General features: G+C 36.0%; 1 protein-coding gene across 3 annotated transcripts in view; it reads right to left on the bottom strand.

Annotated features, from left to right (window-relative positions):
• dgki (diacylglycerol kinase, iota) overlaps positions 1 to 18,186 on the bottom strand; it is a 70,044-nt gene that overhangs the window by 32,651 nt on the left and 19,207 nt on the right. For all 3 annotated transcript variants that reach the window (XM_008400489.3, XM_017302859.2, XM_081603744.1), the window contains exons 2-3: positions 4,559 to 4,667; positions 1,426 to 1,521 (exon numbers count right to left, since the gene is read on the bottom strand). In XM_008400489.3, the coding sequence (XP_008398711.1) occupies positions 1,426 to 1,521; positions 4,559 to 4,667 (205 nt within the window). The remainder of the gene's footprint in view (positions 1 to 1,425; positions 1,522 to 4,558; positions 4,668 to 18,186) is intronic.

Here is an 18,186-nt window from a genome sequence, read left to right as displayed (position 1 = left end):
TCTTATTTCAAGAAACCAGACTAAAAATACTTAAGACTTTGTGTGCTAAATATTAAACTTTTAATAATCATACTTCAAAAGTTTGGACACCACTGCTTTAGCTGCTTTCCTAAATAACTACAAACATACCTGAGAACATTTTATTGCTCCTACCTGTTAAAGTTGCTGCACATTTAAAAGAAGGATAGTTTCAGTTTTCATCTGATTTAACTTATTTAGCCCACAAAGACAAATCCACCTGGACGTCAGAGAAACCTCACAGCGAGCCGCAGCGTTTTCTTCTAAACATACTGTAATTACCGAGCTGTTGTGAACGCTCACATGTGTCATTATTTTATTGTGGAAAGTGAAGGTTGTTTCACTGCTCTTTATGCTAATCGCTGCTATTCTCTGCTGGAGGACAGAGTTCACAAGGCCTACAATTTAACCGTGTTGTTAAACCTCGCAGCAGGAATGTTCCACCGCTGTCAGGGATTCTCTAAAGCGCAGTTTGTCAATGATGTGAGTGAAAATTAAACCATTAAACAGTCAGAAGTATTGGTAGTACTTTATTTTAAGAGCTGTGCATAAGACTGACAAAACACCTGCCACAAACACGAAGGAGTCTTCAAAATGTTTAAGACTGTTGTGATGAAGGTAAATAATGACGCTGTTAAATGGACTTTTATGCAAAATTGCATTAAAAGTCTCATTATTCTGCAAATAATGACACTTTAAATTCAGTTAGATTAAAATGTGCATTAAAAGTGTCAACTTTGCTTTAAAATTGTTATTATTTGGTAAATAATGACACTGAATGCAAACTTTTACTACAACTTGCATTGAACTTATCATTATTTGTGAAATAATGACAAGTTCAATGCAAAGTTGCACTAAGACTTCCAATAAAAGTCCATTAAAAGTGTAAACTTTGCATTAAAATTAGTTGTTGAATAATGACAGTTAATGCAAAGTTGTACTAAAAGTTGCATTATTTACCGTCATTACAAAAGTCATAAACATTCATGAAGACTCATTTAAGTTCATGACTGTATCATGTCAGTCTTATGCACAGGCCTTCAGATAAAGTGTTACTTAACTTTAAGTCAAACAAAATACATTTCTTTCTCCGTATCATAAAAACATTTAAATCAAATCTTAGACGTTCTGTTGTTTCTGCTACAAAAAGTAAAACTGCAATAAGGATAAAACAGTTGTTTAAGCTCAGAGCAGATTTAATATTCATGAATTCCCAGCATTAGTATTCAGTTCAGACGGTTTCAAAGTTGAAATTATTTATAATTCAGTGAGCGTGGAATGATTTTTTTTTTTAAGAAAACGAGGCGGCTAACGGACCAGACAGCAGCAGAAATATGATCCTAGGAGAAGCACCTGCTTCTTCGTTCCTGTTTCTCTCCTGCAGAGACGTGATCAGTCTCTACTCACCGCAGTCTTCAGGAGACACGCGTCCTCCCCGAGGTAGCACAGCTCTCCCGAACAACTCGTCTCCGTCCATAAGTGATCTCCGTTCCCTGCGTTTTCCTGCAGGAGGAGAAGAGAGAGGGCTGAATTATCACTTAATAAGGCGCCGCCGTCCGTCTGCACGTCTCCCTCTTTAAGTGATTGTTGTTCGGTCGTATATAAAACTGCACAGAAACACTCGGAGGAGATTACAGCCAGTAAGTGTGTCGAGTGCATAAACGCTGCTGCTGCTGAGTAGGTGGGTAATTCACGGCGCCTGGAAATCTGAGGTGTTAATCAAAACACTCAGGAAGTAGCGGTTAACGTCCATCACTCAGAGAGCGGCTCTGTATGAACACATGATGGCGGGAATTTAACAGAAAAGACTTTTACTCAATCCCAGAGGAGTTAAAAAGTAGACGTCCAAGGAGCGGCAAAAGCAAATGAGGTGGATGAGCAGTGCATGGCAACAACTGGACATTTTACTGTGAAATATCGTCTCTGTTGTCTGCATATTGAGCTGTTGGCATGTCCTGACAGTCGACTCTGTTAAACAGTAAGTCTTCAATCAGAAGCTTCTTCTCAGATCCTGCTATTCTGACTGCTACTGGAGAGCCACAGATGATTTGAGTTACAAAAACATTTGTTTTCCCTTTAAAGTTTTTGTTTTATTGAATTTGAACTGAAAAGTCCTTATTGGTTGAAGAGAAGGTTGCAACTAATCGATTAAAAACATATACACATTCTGCTTATTTTTAAGACATTTTTACACAATAGAAAAAAAACTCAATAAAAGATGCAAATAAACAACTCAGCTTCTTTTATTAAAGAAGAAAATAAACATTTTATTGCCTAAAATGCAATAACAGCATTCATTTAGTGAAAGCATCTGTGTCGGGCTGATCTGTTGAATATTTTTTGGATTTGCTGATTAATAATTGGAGAGCAAAGTTACTAAGTGGGAGACATTTATTTTATTTATTTATTTTTTTAAAAACATAATTTTAACCAGGTGAAACTAAAACTGCCATTTGAGGAATTCTGGGTAAAACATATATGTTTTTTTTTCTTATTCAAAGAGGAAAATCTATCTATTCTTGTACAGTTTTGGCAAATTGTCTTTTTTACCATAGTTAATGATTAATCGATTAATAAATTAGTTGTTGATTATTTCAATAATCAATTCATCATAATTATTTTTGATTTATTGTTTACAGTCTTATTTGAAAAAGGAATTAGTTGCTTGTCTGCACATTTTAATGTATTTCTAATGTATAAAAAAAGGCTAAAATGAAAATATGCCAATTTGTTTTACCCAATAAATTGATTAATTTTACATCCACTCCATATGAGTTGATTTTTTTTTTTATAATTTATTTTTTTGTCCTCAATTTTTCCCCCGATTTGCTTCCAAGAAAATAAAATTTGACCAATTCTTCACCGCTGTAAGTCGTGTCCCGTAAAGCTGTTCAGTTTCATTGATCATATTAAAGGTAATTATATATGTATGTATTGTTATGTAACTTTGTGTGAGTGTGTGTGTGCGTGTTCATCATGCAGGGATTTAAAGGTTAGTGAGGATGTGCTGAAGCGTCTCTGCAGGACGCTCCATGTGAGCCCATAACAGTTTACACATTCTCATCAATAATAAACCACTTTGTATTTACAGTTCATTAATGATATATAACGCCTCGAGAGCTGAATTATTCACTGCAACACATATTTAAAATGGCTTTACACCTTAAATTCTTATTATTTTGGGGAAATTTGTTTTCTGAAGTCATTTTAGATATCCATCCATCCATCCATCCATTTTCTTGACACCCTTGTCCCTCAGTGGGGTCAGGAGGGTTGCTGGTGCCCATCTCCAGCTAACATTCCGGGCGAGAGGCGGGGTCACCCTGGACAGGTCGCCAGTCTGTCACAGGGCAACACAGAGACACACAGGACAAACAACCATGCACACACATTCACAAATAGGGACAATTTGGAGAGGCCAATTAACCTGACAGTCATGTTTTTGGACTGTGGGAGGAAACCGGAGTACCTGGAGAAAACCCACGCATGCACAGGGAGAACATGCAAACTCCATGCAGAAAGACCAGCGCCGGGAATTGAACCAAGAACCTTTTTGCTGCAAGGCAACAGCTCTACTAACTGCGCCACTGTGCAGCCCGCATTTTAGATATTCATGCTTTATTTTTTCCAAATTTCTGAAACTTTTAATCAAAAATCAATCACTTTGTTTCACTAAGGAGGAAGTAAAACACAGTAAAACATTTGAGCCTCATTTAGTTGTGTCTACTGTCTTCTACTCTCCAAGTCAAATAAATTTTTGCCAGTTTTAGATTTTCAAGTCAAATGTGTGAGTTCGTGAAAAATAAACTTACAGTAAAAAGTTTATCTATTAATATTGTCAGACCTCCAAGAGTTGACTAAACTAGAGCTTTAAAAGAACTGAAAGAAGAGAAATGCAGGAGTGGGAACTATTTCCCAGAATGCTTAGTGGCATGTTGTTTCATTGATATTAATTATAGAAAATATGATTTCAGACCAGATTTAACAGCTTGTAATATGACAAAACTTTGTGATTACTGCCATCACACCTCCTCCTGCAGATCCACACACTTCAGGTTTTAGAGCGTCGTCTTTGCAGGAAGTGAAAGCTAACGGGATTTACCTGCAACTAAAAATACCAGCTCAAACTTTTTGTTGGCTTTTGGACGGTTTAATGTGTCGGGTTTTGAGTACTTTCCGTTGCCTCTTGACATTTTTTCATTTTAAAGCAGCTTTGCAACGTTGTGATTGATGTTTTGTAAATAAAATCCATTAAACTCTGGAAAAGGAAACAGATGCTGGAAAAGTCACATCTTGAGAAAAGGTGACGGGTAAAACTTTCTCTCCCACGCTGCTTACACATCGTCCTACATTATTAATAAAGAAGAGGAGAGAAACCGCTGGGTTTTTTTTTGTCTCCACAGAAACATATGCTGATGAAATGAGATTGTAAATGTCAGGCAGTGACTCAAAGGAGAAACTTAAACCTAGACAAGCTTTTTGCACAATTAACAGAATAAATGCATGTCGCTAAGCAGATTTGTGATGCTGAGCGTCTGACCGTCCAGTCCACGCAGCTTCGCAGATCCTTGTTTGGTCCGTTGGACGCCGGAGGGAGCGAAGGGTGAGGCGGGCCGAGGTAATGGAGGCCTGATCTGGAGATGGCTTTCCTGCATTCAAGAAGGAAAAAAAACACAAGAAAACCCTTTAAAACATCATCATTTTTTTTAATAATAATAATAAAGAGAAAAGCTGCAGTGGTGACAATGCAGAAGTGAACCGTCACGCTCGCATAATGACACAGAGTGGATGAATAACTGTGAGAACTCGGTTTCAGCGTGATTTAGTCCGTAAATTATTTATTCATAATTTTCCGGCTCAGCTGCAGATATTTGTTTGAGGCGGACTGGGAACAGCTTGGTGGAGCGACTGCCAGCAGCACTTCATGGCGACGAGAAAGAGAGTCGAAGACGGATGACTCAGCACGCGCCTCTTCCTCTTTTTACGCGCTCAGGTTTAGTTCATCTTTACACGTCCGTCTCTCCAGCAGTGATAACATCTATGATAAACTCTACTTATGCATGATGCTGTTATTTCTGTCCTAATATTGGAAAAATATATTTTTCTATAAACCAACAACTGAAAAAGACACTTGGTAGCAAATTTTGTCCATTTTTACACACAATATGATAACGATATGTCACGATAAATTTTGCTGGACGATAAATTTTATTGCGATAAACAATAATATTGTTGCTTTGAGACCAATTTCAAGTAATATGATAAAGGCGGAAAAGATTCTCAAAGATCAATAAACTTAAAACTCAAATGAACATAAAAAAAAACACTAAATAAATAAACAAAACAACTGAAATAATAAAATACATTTTGAAGTCTCTATAAACAACATTATTAAGGGCCAGTTGAGACCAAATACAGAAAAGAGAAAAACGATAAGTCATATAAATGCAAATTATTGCGCTTGATTTAATTTATTATGCAATTAACTGATTTATTGATTATTGTGACAGGCCTAGATAACAACAGATGTGACAACAGTATGGCTGTGATTGTGTGCAACATCAATTATAGCCCCACTGATACAAATACTGCTCTTGAAAAACATTCCCATTTGTAATACACTGCCTCAGGACACATAAAGAAGTGGGATTTGTATCACTAAACTGCGCATGGTAACTGTATTTTCTAATTAATTGGTATTTATTGATACCATCATTGCACAAACTGTGCAGAAAATAGTAAAACTATCAACTATCCCGACAATAAGGGCCGTTTTGTTTTTTTTAAACATCATTAGTTGAAATTTATTGTAACAACAACAAATCAAAATTCTTATAAAAAATACATTTATCAAGATAAATCAAACGATGCGATAAATTCCAACAACTACTTAAAGGATTTTATGATCAGGACAGTTTTCAAGTTTAATAACGGCTTACATATTAGTTTAATATGTACATATTAGTAATGGCTAATATGCATTACTAGAATTTGCATTTGTTAAGCTAAAATTCAAAATGTATAGATTTATGATAAAGATATAATACATACGTCAGATTTAAGAAGTCGTTTTTAAATTACTTACTAAGGTCTAATAACATTGTGTACACATTTTTTATCTATTGTAACTACTTCTCATTTCACAAAGGAATTAATAGCTTATTTTTAACTGTTATTTGAGCTTAATTGAACTAAATGTAATTTATATCGAAATTAATTGAATATGAACCAAATTATTTGCGAAGTGTTTCCACATTCATTTCTGGCAGCGCAAACCTTCACAGATCTGAAGGTTTCCTGAAACTAAAGACGACTCTCTGGACTCCAGCTGGAAAACAAACGAGTGGAAAAGGTTGTCCGACACATCTGACCCCGCTGCTGAAAGTTTTAGTGGCCGTCTCTCCAAAATGATCACACAGGACAAAGAGGAGTCTACTTACACATCGTGCAATCTGATCACACCTAAACACACACACACACACACACGTACTCACGACCCTGGAGCTAAAAATAGCTTTGCGTGGGCAACAACAGAACAAATGCAAGGACGTATGGTGACTGGACACAAGCCACAGAAACCTGTGGGCTACTCTCACAGAGACACGCCCCAACCCTAATAACACAAATTCAGTCCAGGGAAACTAAAAAATAAAAATCATAAATGATTAAAAATCAGGAAACGTGTTTAAGAGCAGGCTTCTGCTGAAACTGCACAATATAAACAGGTTATTTGTTTAAATATTTATGAAAATAACTTCCTCTAATCTGGGACAAACTTCTAGAAAACTGCAAAACAGCCGAAACACTGAGCTCCTCTAAAGAAGGCTAAAAACCCACCCGCCTTTGAATAGCAGTAACTGGAACATTAATCAATATATTATGTCAATTTTATCTTTTTTATTTATTTATTTATTTATTTTTACAATACTTAAGGCAAACCCAATCCCCTTTCACAAGAAAAACAAAATAAAAATAAAATAAATCTTCTTGATGAAATTTGACAAAATGCAATGATTATTGCTTTTTTGAAAATAGATAAAACACTTCTTATGTTAAATAAAAAAACTTGACAATCCCAGCTTGTTTTTCATTAACCAATTTTTAAAAATTAAATTAAATTAAATTAAATGGATATTACATAAAACATATGCTTCCATACTTCTGGATCCATAATTTTCCAACTAACGTCCTCCTGAATAAGGCTTCACTACTTTTTCTGCTTTTCAAATGTGGAGAGCAACATGAGGAATTATTTATTGTCCATATAATTCCTTAAAAAACATCTGAAAGCTTAAAACATAAAGGATTTATTTACTCCAGTAGTTCCGAGAGGCGAGGCCGGCTCTAAACTGATGAAACACATTTCATCAACATGTAGTTAAAAAGCGAAAAGTAAAAGTTTAAAAGTACAGACAAAGTTGCAAATTTATGGTTTTCAGAATCAAAGATGATCAATCAGAAGTGAAAAAAGCAAATTTTCTTAAAAAAAAAACAAAAAAAACTGAGCTGTAAAGTTACATTTTACCCACAGAAAGCATGGAAACGGTTTGCTCCAAACACAATCCTGACGCCACGCACAAAGACGTGGCATTTTGTCCAAACTTGAATCACAAACATCGGAGTAATCAGTGTGAGATGAGGTGAACGCCTTCATCTTAATGCATTCCTCTCTTGTTTGAGCCTGTCTGTGGATCAGAACTGGAATAGGAACAACATGCAGGCCCGAATACGAGGCTTGGATCCTGGAGATGTTCCCACAGGAGGCAGTACGAGTTTTACCGTAGACGAACTCAACAATAACACTGCAAAACCTAAATCTCACCAAGTCACTTTAGTTTAGTTTCCAGTGCAAACATCTTACTACACTTAAAATAAGATCAAACTAACTTATAAGTAGCTTTTCAGTGAGATATAGGAGCTTGTTTTAAATGAATAATTCTTTTAAAACTTCAGGAAAGACACTTGTTCCATTTGCAGATTATTTTCATCTTTTACAAAACACTTTTGTCATATTATAAGGAATGCCAATGGAACGACAATTTTTTCATCCATATTAAGGAATTATTGACTTAAAACGTGTCAAACTGAAGGCCCGTGGACCAAATCCGGCCCGCCACAGCTTTTTATGTGGCCTGTAGATTCTAGACTAAACACTAACTGTACTTAAAAAATTATGTCATCAATCAAATTGATGCAGTTTTTATCTGTTCATTGCCAAATTATATCAATCAGTCCCTCCAGTTTCTTAAAAATTATTGTGGAAATTCACACAAAAAAATCAACAAATCCCTGCACTTTTTTGCGACAAAACATAATTGAGAGCTTATTGCAGATATTTCTCAAAAATTGTCAAAATCTTTACTTGTACTAAACAGCTGCCTCTGCCTTAATTGATGTCAGATTACAGTCCATGATCTATACAGAGAGTAATAAAAGTTGCATTTACTGTCATAAATAAGCGTAAATATCACAAATATTTCCAAATTAGTACAAGAAACACTTTGATTTTTATTTTTTTTTAAAAATCACAAAAACAATCATGAAATCCTGGAAGGACAGAAAAGATGTTCCAATAATATTTCATTTTTAGAATTGATTGATATTTTAACAGTTTGTTAACAGGTTTTATCAACACATTCTGGCACAACCGGCCCTTTAAGAGCATTCAGGGTCTTGATTTGGCCCAAAAGGAAAATTAATTCAGCACTCCTGACCTAAAACAAGCTCATATATTTCGCTGAAAAGTTACTTATAAGTCAGTTTTGTCTTGTTTTAAGTGTAGCAGGATATTTGCACTAGAAACTAGACCAGAAACACTTGGTGATATTTTGAGCCGCTGCTGTTTTTTGCTTGGCGGCGCTTGGCCACTAATGAGCATGATGTGGGCTGTTTGAATAAGACAGATGAAGCAGCAGGAATTTAAACCCTAAAGTAAAGAGATTAAACTGGGCCCGGCATGGTGGAGTTGATACAGCTGCTCCCATAGTTCCCATCTTCACAATTTAAATGTTTGCTCTTCTTCCTCTGCATTTTAAAGAAATAATCACTGCCGTCCTCCATTTTCCCTGCTGCATGTCTTCTCGCCACAACCACACACCACACTGACTTCTCCCTGATCTTCTCCACATCACTGAATCTCCCACCCTTGCTCCTCCTAATCTTCCTCCCTCGCGCTCCTTTTCATCCCCTGCTCTTCTTACTCATCCGCCCCCTTGTCTCCTTTCCTTATTTTCAGCCTTCCCCTCCTACTCCTCCTGCAGAGGTGGGTTGTCAGCGTTGCCATCACGACCACACAGTGGGAGCATCAGCAGCTTGTCCACTAATTATCCTGCCAGAGAATCTGCTTTAGTGTACATGTCTCGTGTGTTTCAGCGACTTTACACTGAAAGCAGTTACACTTATCACACTCTGTGGGATGATCGTGTGTACGTGGGAAAGAAAAGTCAGCGGGTTCATATCTTTATTTCACCTCCTACGCACGCAGAATCCTTCTTCAGATATTGTCTAAATAGAGATCTTCAGAGGTCAACTGTTTGGGACGTTTCAGGTGATTGAAATATTATGCTACAGTTACTTTAACTTGTTTCTAAAACTCTCTCGCGCTGAGCGCAACAACTGTGTTTATAGTCGAGGCTGATGGGAGAACAAAAGTAATAGCTACAAAAATAAAAAGGCAGCTGCAAGTGGGAGGGATCGAATTTAACATCTTCTGACTCGAGAAGATGTGATTACGTGGGAGAGGATGGTCGCTGAAGGCGATACAGGGGGCCTAGAGAATTTCAAGGCAAAATTCCAGACATTTTTTCTTCCTCAAATTCCCAGGAATAATTTTACAGGGTTTCTGTAGGTTCCACCAACTCACATTTAAGACTTTTAAAGACCATTATGAATGGGATTTAAGACCTACATCTACCTTTGTATAGCCAACTCTCAATAAATCTGCACTTATCCATGATAGATGAAAAAAAAAATAAAGCTATCAAGGGTATGTTAGTGGTGAGTTAGCTGTAGCTGCAGCAAAGCATGATGAGGATATCAGAGTGACAAAATGTAAGATTTCTGATTAACGTATTAAAGGTCAACTTACTTTTTAAAAATGAATTTAAGTAATTTTAATCCTTTGTTTTTAGATACATGAATTTAATACTTTTTAATGCCCAGATTTTATTGCATATTTTATAGATACAAAAGTTGAAATGTGCTGATGGGAGCTTCACATTTGGAGCCAGGAAAAACAGTGACTGGACGGCTGGATTTGGTGGAATAACCTTCTAAACTCTATGACTTTGCTGGTAGTTTTGCCAGTAAACTATTCAATAAAATTTGGACAGCTTCATGGAAAAAGACAGTGACTGCTTACAACACAGTAGTTTGACTTCTCAGGATTTCTTTTTTTCTCATAGCTTGTTAAAAAAGACAAAACCTGTTTCAGTCCAGATTCAAAGTTATCTCTGGTTTCACTCACCTGCAGCCGAAAAGCCGGTGAAACCAACGCACTTTTTTCCCCTTCCTGCCTCTCTCTTTTGGATGCCTCTCTGCCGGTCCACTAGCTTCAATATTTATCATCCTTATTCTTAAAGAGTTTCTGTTTTAAACCATCGTTGGTGTTTTTAAGCATTAAATTCAGATCTAAGCAAGTCATGTACTTCCAAACTCGCAGCACTGCTCAGGTAATTATGTCAATCAGCGGGACGAGCTACAGACACCTGACACCAGATACCTGAGCTCTGTCCTACACAACAATGTGTGTGTGTGTGTGTGTGTTTTATTTAGTTTAATTTATAACCAGCTGATTGAGATTAAAGTTATTTATAGCAACGACTTGTTTCCACAAAACGGAAACATTTAGATTAAGAAGGAACGATTGTTAAAATATTCAAATTAACACAAATGAGCGTCAACGTAGCGCCGTCCAATGACACTGTATCCCTCTACACGTCTAATCAATCATCAGCGCTTCTTTTGTCCAATTCTTTTCTGTTAAATTGAACATAAATTATTTTAACGGAGTAAAACGCAGAATAATGAGGCAACATTAAAGTTTTTGTTTCGATTTACATGACAAAATATAACCTGGGAAGAAGAACTCATGTTCTTCTTCTTCTTCTCCTCCTTTTCCGTTTACCATTTTCCCTCCCCTCTCAATTACCTTACAGGTGAGAACAATCTATTTTTAGGACATTGCGTAAGCGATAACCTGACGGTCGTAACAGGAGGCAGACAAGAACATAATCCCCGAATTTCAGGCTGAACGTTTGTGAAGGGAAAAAAACTTAGACTCGTGGAGATTTAAAGATGATTTTAGTATCTTAACAGCAAGCCTTGGCAGCCTGCTATAAATGATTAAAATGGCAAGAGAGGAAAAATACGCAAGGAAATAAAATATTTAAACCAAAAGGAGAATTTATTCAAAGAAAGAAATAGCACCAGTGTTAGAGTGAACTGCACTTTGTTAAGAGGAGCTCATATTGGCTAATGGCTGGTATTTAACCAGATAATTATGTTTTGGTTGCAAAAAGGCTGGGTCAGAGTTTGCTATTGTTTTCAAAGGTGAAAGGTCATGGGTTCAATTCCAGCAAAGACCTTGATTACTGGAGATAAATACCAACCCAAATATGACCCAACAAGGATTAACTGAGTACAGAAAATGATAGTCTAAAGCAAAAAACTCTCACATCACGTTCCCTGAATGTAATAAATTTTACATTTCTGAAGGCATCTACATCTAAGCACTAAAAACTAAAACAACACTCTTCTGTGTGAAGGTTGTTACTGAGCGAAAACAACTCAATGTTGGCCTTTTCTGCGTTTAAAGTAAAATAATAGGAAGCAGTATAACTGTGATTTATAAAAGCTGTGAAAGGGTGAGAGAGAGCAAAACTTTCAACCAATATCAAGAAGGACAAATGTATTACAGGAAAGTTTTATCATTTTGAGCAAAAAACAACCTTTTGAAAATCTCAAAGTTAAGGTAAGAATCGGTATTTTGAAAAATGTACACAAAGAAAACAGTTTTTAAAATGACAGCCATGCCAACCGCGCTAATTGCTAAGATGCAAGACAGCTTAAAATGTCAACTTCATTACCACTTTTTAAACATCTTAAAACTGTAAAGTACTGTTTTACAGAAACTGCACTCACTGTGCTACATCTCCTCTGCTCCTGATCTAAATATTTAATTACCGCTTACAGCAGGAAGGTTAGAAAAATTCATTTTGAATCCTGTTCTAATAAATTTTCATGTTAAAGTTCACATGAGATAGCATAAAAGTCTAAAATTAATGAATCAGTGTAATAATATCTTACTTTCCTCCCTATCTTATATATATATCAACCTTTTATCTTTTTGTAATTTTGTCCAATGCATCATAGACTATAGTAGTGGTTATAGCACCATCAACTGGATTTTATAAATATCCAAATATATAACTGATGAAATACTTTGGTCTAATAGCCTCGAGTAAAATTCCATCATGATATTTACACAAAACACGTCAACAAATATCTACAGCGTCTGACTGGCAGTATACCATGAAAACAGAAAATTATGGAAAACTTTAGTGGTTGACCACAACTTTTTGAAATCTTGGTAAAACAACCACAAATAATACTTTTCAAATTTAGTTATATCTATTTGATTTTGCAACAGAACCTATAAAAACTATATATATTCAGCTGTATTTACTGGAATGAAAAAGCATCTTAACCATGATGTCATCTGCATATATAGTAATTCAGGTTGGATTGAGATGAAGCTTTACAAATTTAAACCACTACAATATTAATTTATAAAACCCATTAGTTTATTATTACCAGACGTCCCATGACTCAGCATACTTAGGTCTGCACCTATGCATCATAAAAACGCAGAAGCTTATCAAAACAAATGTTGCATCAAGGATTAATTCTTATAGAGAAACCACTCATGCAGACAAATGAATGCTTTAATGGATACAGGCAGACGCTTTCAGCTCGTTTCTCATTCAGTAGAGCCCTACAAATGTCCTTTTTTATTCGTCTATTGCTCCACATTAGTTTCTTCATCTGCTCTTTTCAATCTCCAAATTTTTTTCCTCCTTTCTGCTTGTATGTGGGTCAGGGAGAAAAGGCTTGTTCGTTGCCACTGGTGACAGAGCACATTCAGAGAGAGTATGTATGCATGTATCTGTGCAAGACACAGGAGACAGAAGACAAGTCGGTGTCTCTACGGGCCTCAAGTAATGATGCATGACAGATAGCGGCTGTTCTCAGCCTGCATGCAAACATATCAGGAAGAAGAGCAACAATAGGGTTGTGGTTTCTCCACCACATATGCATAATCTTTAAGCATTTCAGAGTATTCAAACCTTAGGATATACAAATATTAAATGCAATAATGGTCAAGAGCCCCACAGGAAGTTGTAGCAAAAGAACTGAAACTGAGATAATTAATTGAAGTTGTTCCAGACCTCAGCTTTATTTCACTCTGTCAACATTAAGATTTTTACAAGTTGTTAGATTGGTTTGTACCAATTATATTTTTCCAAATAAACTAGTCTTTTTGAGAGGTGACTTTGTATTGTAATTTTTCTGTTGAAATAAGTCACATTTTTATTAAAATTCAAACTAGAAAAGGTGTTACGCATATTTTTCTTAATTATTCTAAAATATAAATTGGAAATTGAAGTATTATTCACAAGTATTCCTAGGTTGTGTGCATTTTTGCAGTTCAGTGTTTCGAATTAATAGATGTTTATTAAAACTGGAGGCAAACTTATAAGAACTGATTCTTTCTGGGAGCTGTCCACATCTTTTTATGTTTCTCTTTCTCTTGTTAACCATGAAATACATTCATTTTGTAGAGTTTCTCACATGTGTATTCTTGTGAAAAAACACAGGAAAATGGGGGCTCGTCTAGGATCTGAACCTGAGAAGCTCTTACTCAATAACTTAAGTTTCCACTCCCTAGTGACACTTTCCAATTTATTGTGGTTGATCCCAAGATATTTAGAAAGAATATATTGGTTAGAAAGAGTATAAAGGCACCAAAACCACCTCAACTAACTATTCTGCAAACTCCAAATGACAGCGCTACTCAAGGCTACTAAAGTTAAGTCCGACCACACTACAGAGGAAGAAATTTCATCTGCTTTAATCTGGTTCTTAATATCTCTGAGCCAAAGCATAATAAAGCGAGGGCTTGTCTAGGATCGCCCACCCATATAAAATGTGTCTTACTAACATTGGCAGAATTATGTACTTGGACCTGCAGACAGGTGTTCTAAGTGACATTTAGGTTGAAAATCACAACTTTACAAGGCTTCTTCAAACCCCCAGAGTCTGGCATTTCTCAACTTCAACTTCTTCCCACTTGTTCTTTACTGTACGTCAGTGACATTCAGTGTTCAATAAGGCACATATAGTCTCTGACTGTGACCATGCGCCACAAAACAGGTGCCTTAAATTCAATACCATACCTGAAAAACTGTTCAGACACTGTAGGCAGGCTAAAGTTGTTTATAAAAGATTGAAAAGGCTTTATTCAGCACAAGGGCTCTGCATCATTTCAGCAGCACCGCAGGCATAAAAGCGAGGCGTTCTGAAGTAGAGGAGTAAAGTTAGAAACTACAGGTAATGCGGTGCTAAACATTTGTGCAATGCAAGGCTTTGAGGGGTTTCTGGTGGATTCAGCCATTTATCTTGTAATCTACAAGATAAAATGACTACATAAGTTTTGACATAAAGTCTTATCACCGAAATGTTTTCAAACGAGTACAGATATTATAAATGTTTCTTTTCCATTTTAAATTCTTGCGACAAGCAATCTTTGTCAAAGCCAGCAGGTGTTTCATAACATAGTTTGACTTCTTGTTTTAGCCTCAGTTTGACCTCATGCTCTCTAAAATAGGCACAAAAACATTTTTGCACACACACACAAAACTGACAATAGCAGGAAGAAATCAACACACAGACGCAAAGAATGAAGCTAGATTGCGAACAACCGTATTTGGTGTGGAGTAATTCATCAATCTGCAAAAACGCTTCTTATCTCCACACTCAAACTTTTAACTATCTTGTGCTTTGGGACTCTTTGGTGTTTTGTGACGGTGTATTGGGGGTAGGCAGAGAAATTTGTTGTTGACTTGGAAACTCAGACTTCCTTCCCACTTTTATTCAAGCATGCAGCATTCTTCTCTATGTCTGTCCGTCTTCCTCCCTGTATGTCTGTACTTTTACCACAAGAAGGACCTGAGTCCAGCAGTGGAAAAAAGAACGTTTAGCTTAGGAGGCATCGCTACCAGGCAGAGGAGGACAAGCCAAAGTGCTTTAACCTGACTGCTCCTCCATCCTGCAGAGCTGAACTTATTATCTTCAGAATGAAATGCTCAACACACCTGCAGACCACCAATAAACCTGCACTGTTGGCACAATTGGAAAGCTCACGCCTGGATCCCATTACATAACATGTCCTTCCAGATGGTCCCTGTGTCAGATTAGATTGTCATGCTCCCACTGTGACCTGAATAAGTCGTGAGCAAGCAAACATGGTGCTTTATTAAGAAAGAGTGCAAAGATAAATAGGCGTGCTATAGACTTAAAAATAAGTAAAATTACAAAATCTGATTTTAGAGGGGCAACATGTGGTGACTTTTGGTCTTTGGCGCAGCCATATGGGTTTAAAATAACAGGAGATGGGCATGAGCCAAAAGTATTGACTCTTTACTCAATTTGATGCAACTGCTACAAAAAAAAAACATTGAAACTTCTGAATTGTTTTGGAACAAACATTAAAACCGGGACTGAAACAATTAACCAGATTAATCACAATTAATCGATTATTGAAAAAATTGTCAACTAATTCAGTAATCGTTAAAAACAGGCCATTTGATGAAAAATAACATATTCAGAGCAGCAAATAATGCAAAACTATAGAACAAATATACATTTTCCACTTAAGATAAAATCACATTTGTCTGTAAATAGGTTTTAGCTAAAACAACTCAAGTGGCATTTTGTAACTTCAAGTAATGCATATTATTGCATTTTGGGCAATACAATTTATATTTTCTTATTTTAAAAAGTACTTAAATTATTAGTTTATTTGCATCTTTTAATGCATTCCTAATATTGTATAAAAAGTGGTTAAAAACAAAAATCTGTGGAGTTTACCATTTCTTTATACGACTGATCGATTAATCGTCTGAAGACTAATTGATATCTAAAATTGATTACTAAAATAATGAGTAGTTGCAGCCCTAATTAGAACAGCATTGCATGTGCAAATAGCTCACTAAGTGCTGCTCTCTCTTTACTGTTAACCAGTACATTAATAAAATTTAAGGAAGTGTGCTGACTTTGTCCACGTTTTACTAGATTTGTGAAAAGTGTTAAATTGAGCACACATAAAAATAAATCAGCAAGAGAGGATTTAAATATAAAACAACATCCAGCACCACAACATAAGAGGTTACTGCATGTCACGTTTTGAAAGAGTCGTGCGGATCAAGGTTCGGGTTCTTTAAAACAGGAACTGCTGCATTGCGAAGGCCGGCTGTGACACGCAGATCAATTAAACGGTCTCAGGTTTGCGGTGAGGGAAGCAGCCGTTTACCTGAATCCTTTCTGGTGTCTAGTTTTAAAACTTTCAGAGTATTTTCAGATTTAGGCTAAATGCCGTAAAAGATCAAGAGTTTAATTGCAAGCGCTAAAAATGTTTTTCACATATTTTTAATCACTTTAAATAATTGGTTCCTAGCGCTCTTCTCCTGCACTCAGGGTTGATTTTGACTGATCCAGTTCTATTCCCACTAATAAGTATATTTAATTGCAGCATGTTCTCTTCTCTGTGTGTCTCTGACAGCGAGTGGGTGTGTGAGAGCAGCTGCAGTTTGGTTCACCATCAACTCTTATTAGATCACAGCCTTCACACAAAGCTAAGTTAACATGAAGCCACTTCTGGAAAACACTGCGCTCTTGCAAATGCACTGGCCAGTAACGAGCAGGCACAAATATGCCGAGAAAAAGAGGCAGAAATGTCACAACCAAGCTGAAGAAATTCATACGAACAATTTCACAGGAGATCATGTGTCCAAACAGCAGCAGGAAGCAAAGCAGAGAGTAGAGATGATGGATTATAAACAATCTGTAAGCTGATTAATATGCTTTTTTTCCTTTCTGCACCAATTTTGAATTGTTGTTGAAGGAGGGAAAAGAATGTATAAATAAATTTAGCATTTGGTGAACAACTGAATATAAATGAAAATGTTAAGGGGATCGTGTAAAATCTGCAGCACTGCATTGAAACCATGCAAATTGTTCACCTGTATGGATCTTAGCGGTTGTTTGCATGTAATCTTTAACCGGAGATGCAGCAGAAAACTTCTGCAAAAGAAGGAGCAACTGCAAAGTTTTGCAAATTTCCCCCAGAGTGCAAAACAAAAGCCAAGAGTTGGAAATATGACGGGAATCTTCAATATTATTGGAATTATTTCATATGTGGGCGTAATCTAACATTCAACAGATTGAAAAATTGAAGTGTTTTCACCCACTAACAATGCCGTTACCATGGCAACTCTAAAATGCGGGCCGGTGTTTGTGAGATGCTGCTGACATCAGAAAATCCTCTCAGGTGTCGTTTGATCTTTACATCTGAATCTCATCATCAATGCCCTCTGGAGAACAGAAATCTTATTTCATTGTACAATTAAATATATTTTAAATGACAAATAAATTAGCTACTCGTTACAATTTACATATCAAAAGCCAAATCGTAGAAATTAATACTGTTTTTTGGCTGCTTTACTGTTAGGATGCTAAATTTTAAAGATAAACAGCATTTATTTTAACTAAGACATTTTTTCTGGCACTTTTTATAAAGAAAAGTGTCAGTAAAAAATATATAAAAATGAAAAAAAAAATATATATATATATATATATATATATATATATATATATATATATATATAAATGCAAAATATATGGCCTATACTTTACCAAAAGATGTCATTCTAATAAAATATAATTAAATAAAACACAAAAGATAAAATAATCTTTTCAGATATCCTCCTCTTACATTTTCTAGGAATCAATTTAAACAGCATCAAAAATTAGAAAGCACTCAATTTAAAAAATAATAAGTTAATAAACTACCTACCCTGTCAAGTGGACATTTGCCTTTTTCATTTGATT

This window comes from Poecilia reticulata, chromosome 23, assembly GCF_904066995.2.
Source record: "Poecilia reticulata chromosome 23, P_reticulata-male-v2, whole genome shotgun sequence".
NCBI lineage: Eukaryota > Metazoa > Chordata > Actinopteri > Cyprinodontiformes > Poeciliidae > Poecilia > Poecilia reticulata.
Note: the sequence above shows the minus strand (reverse complement) of the source record. Positions and strands in the feature narration are given on the sequence as shown.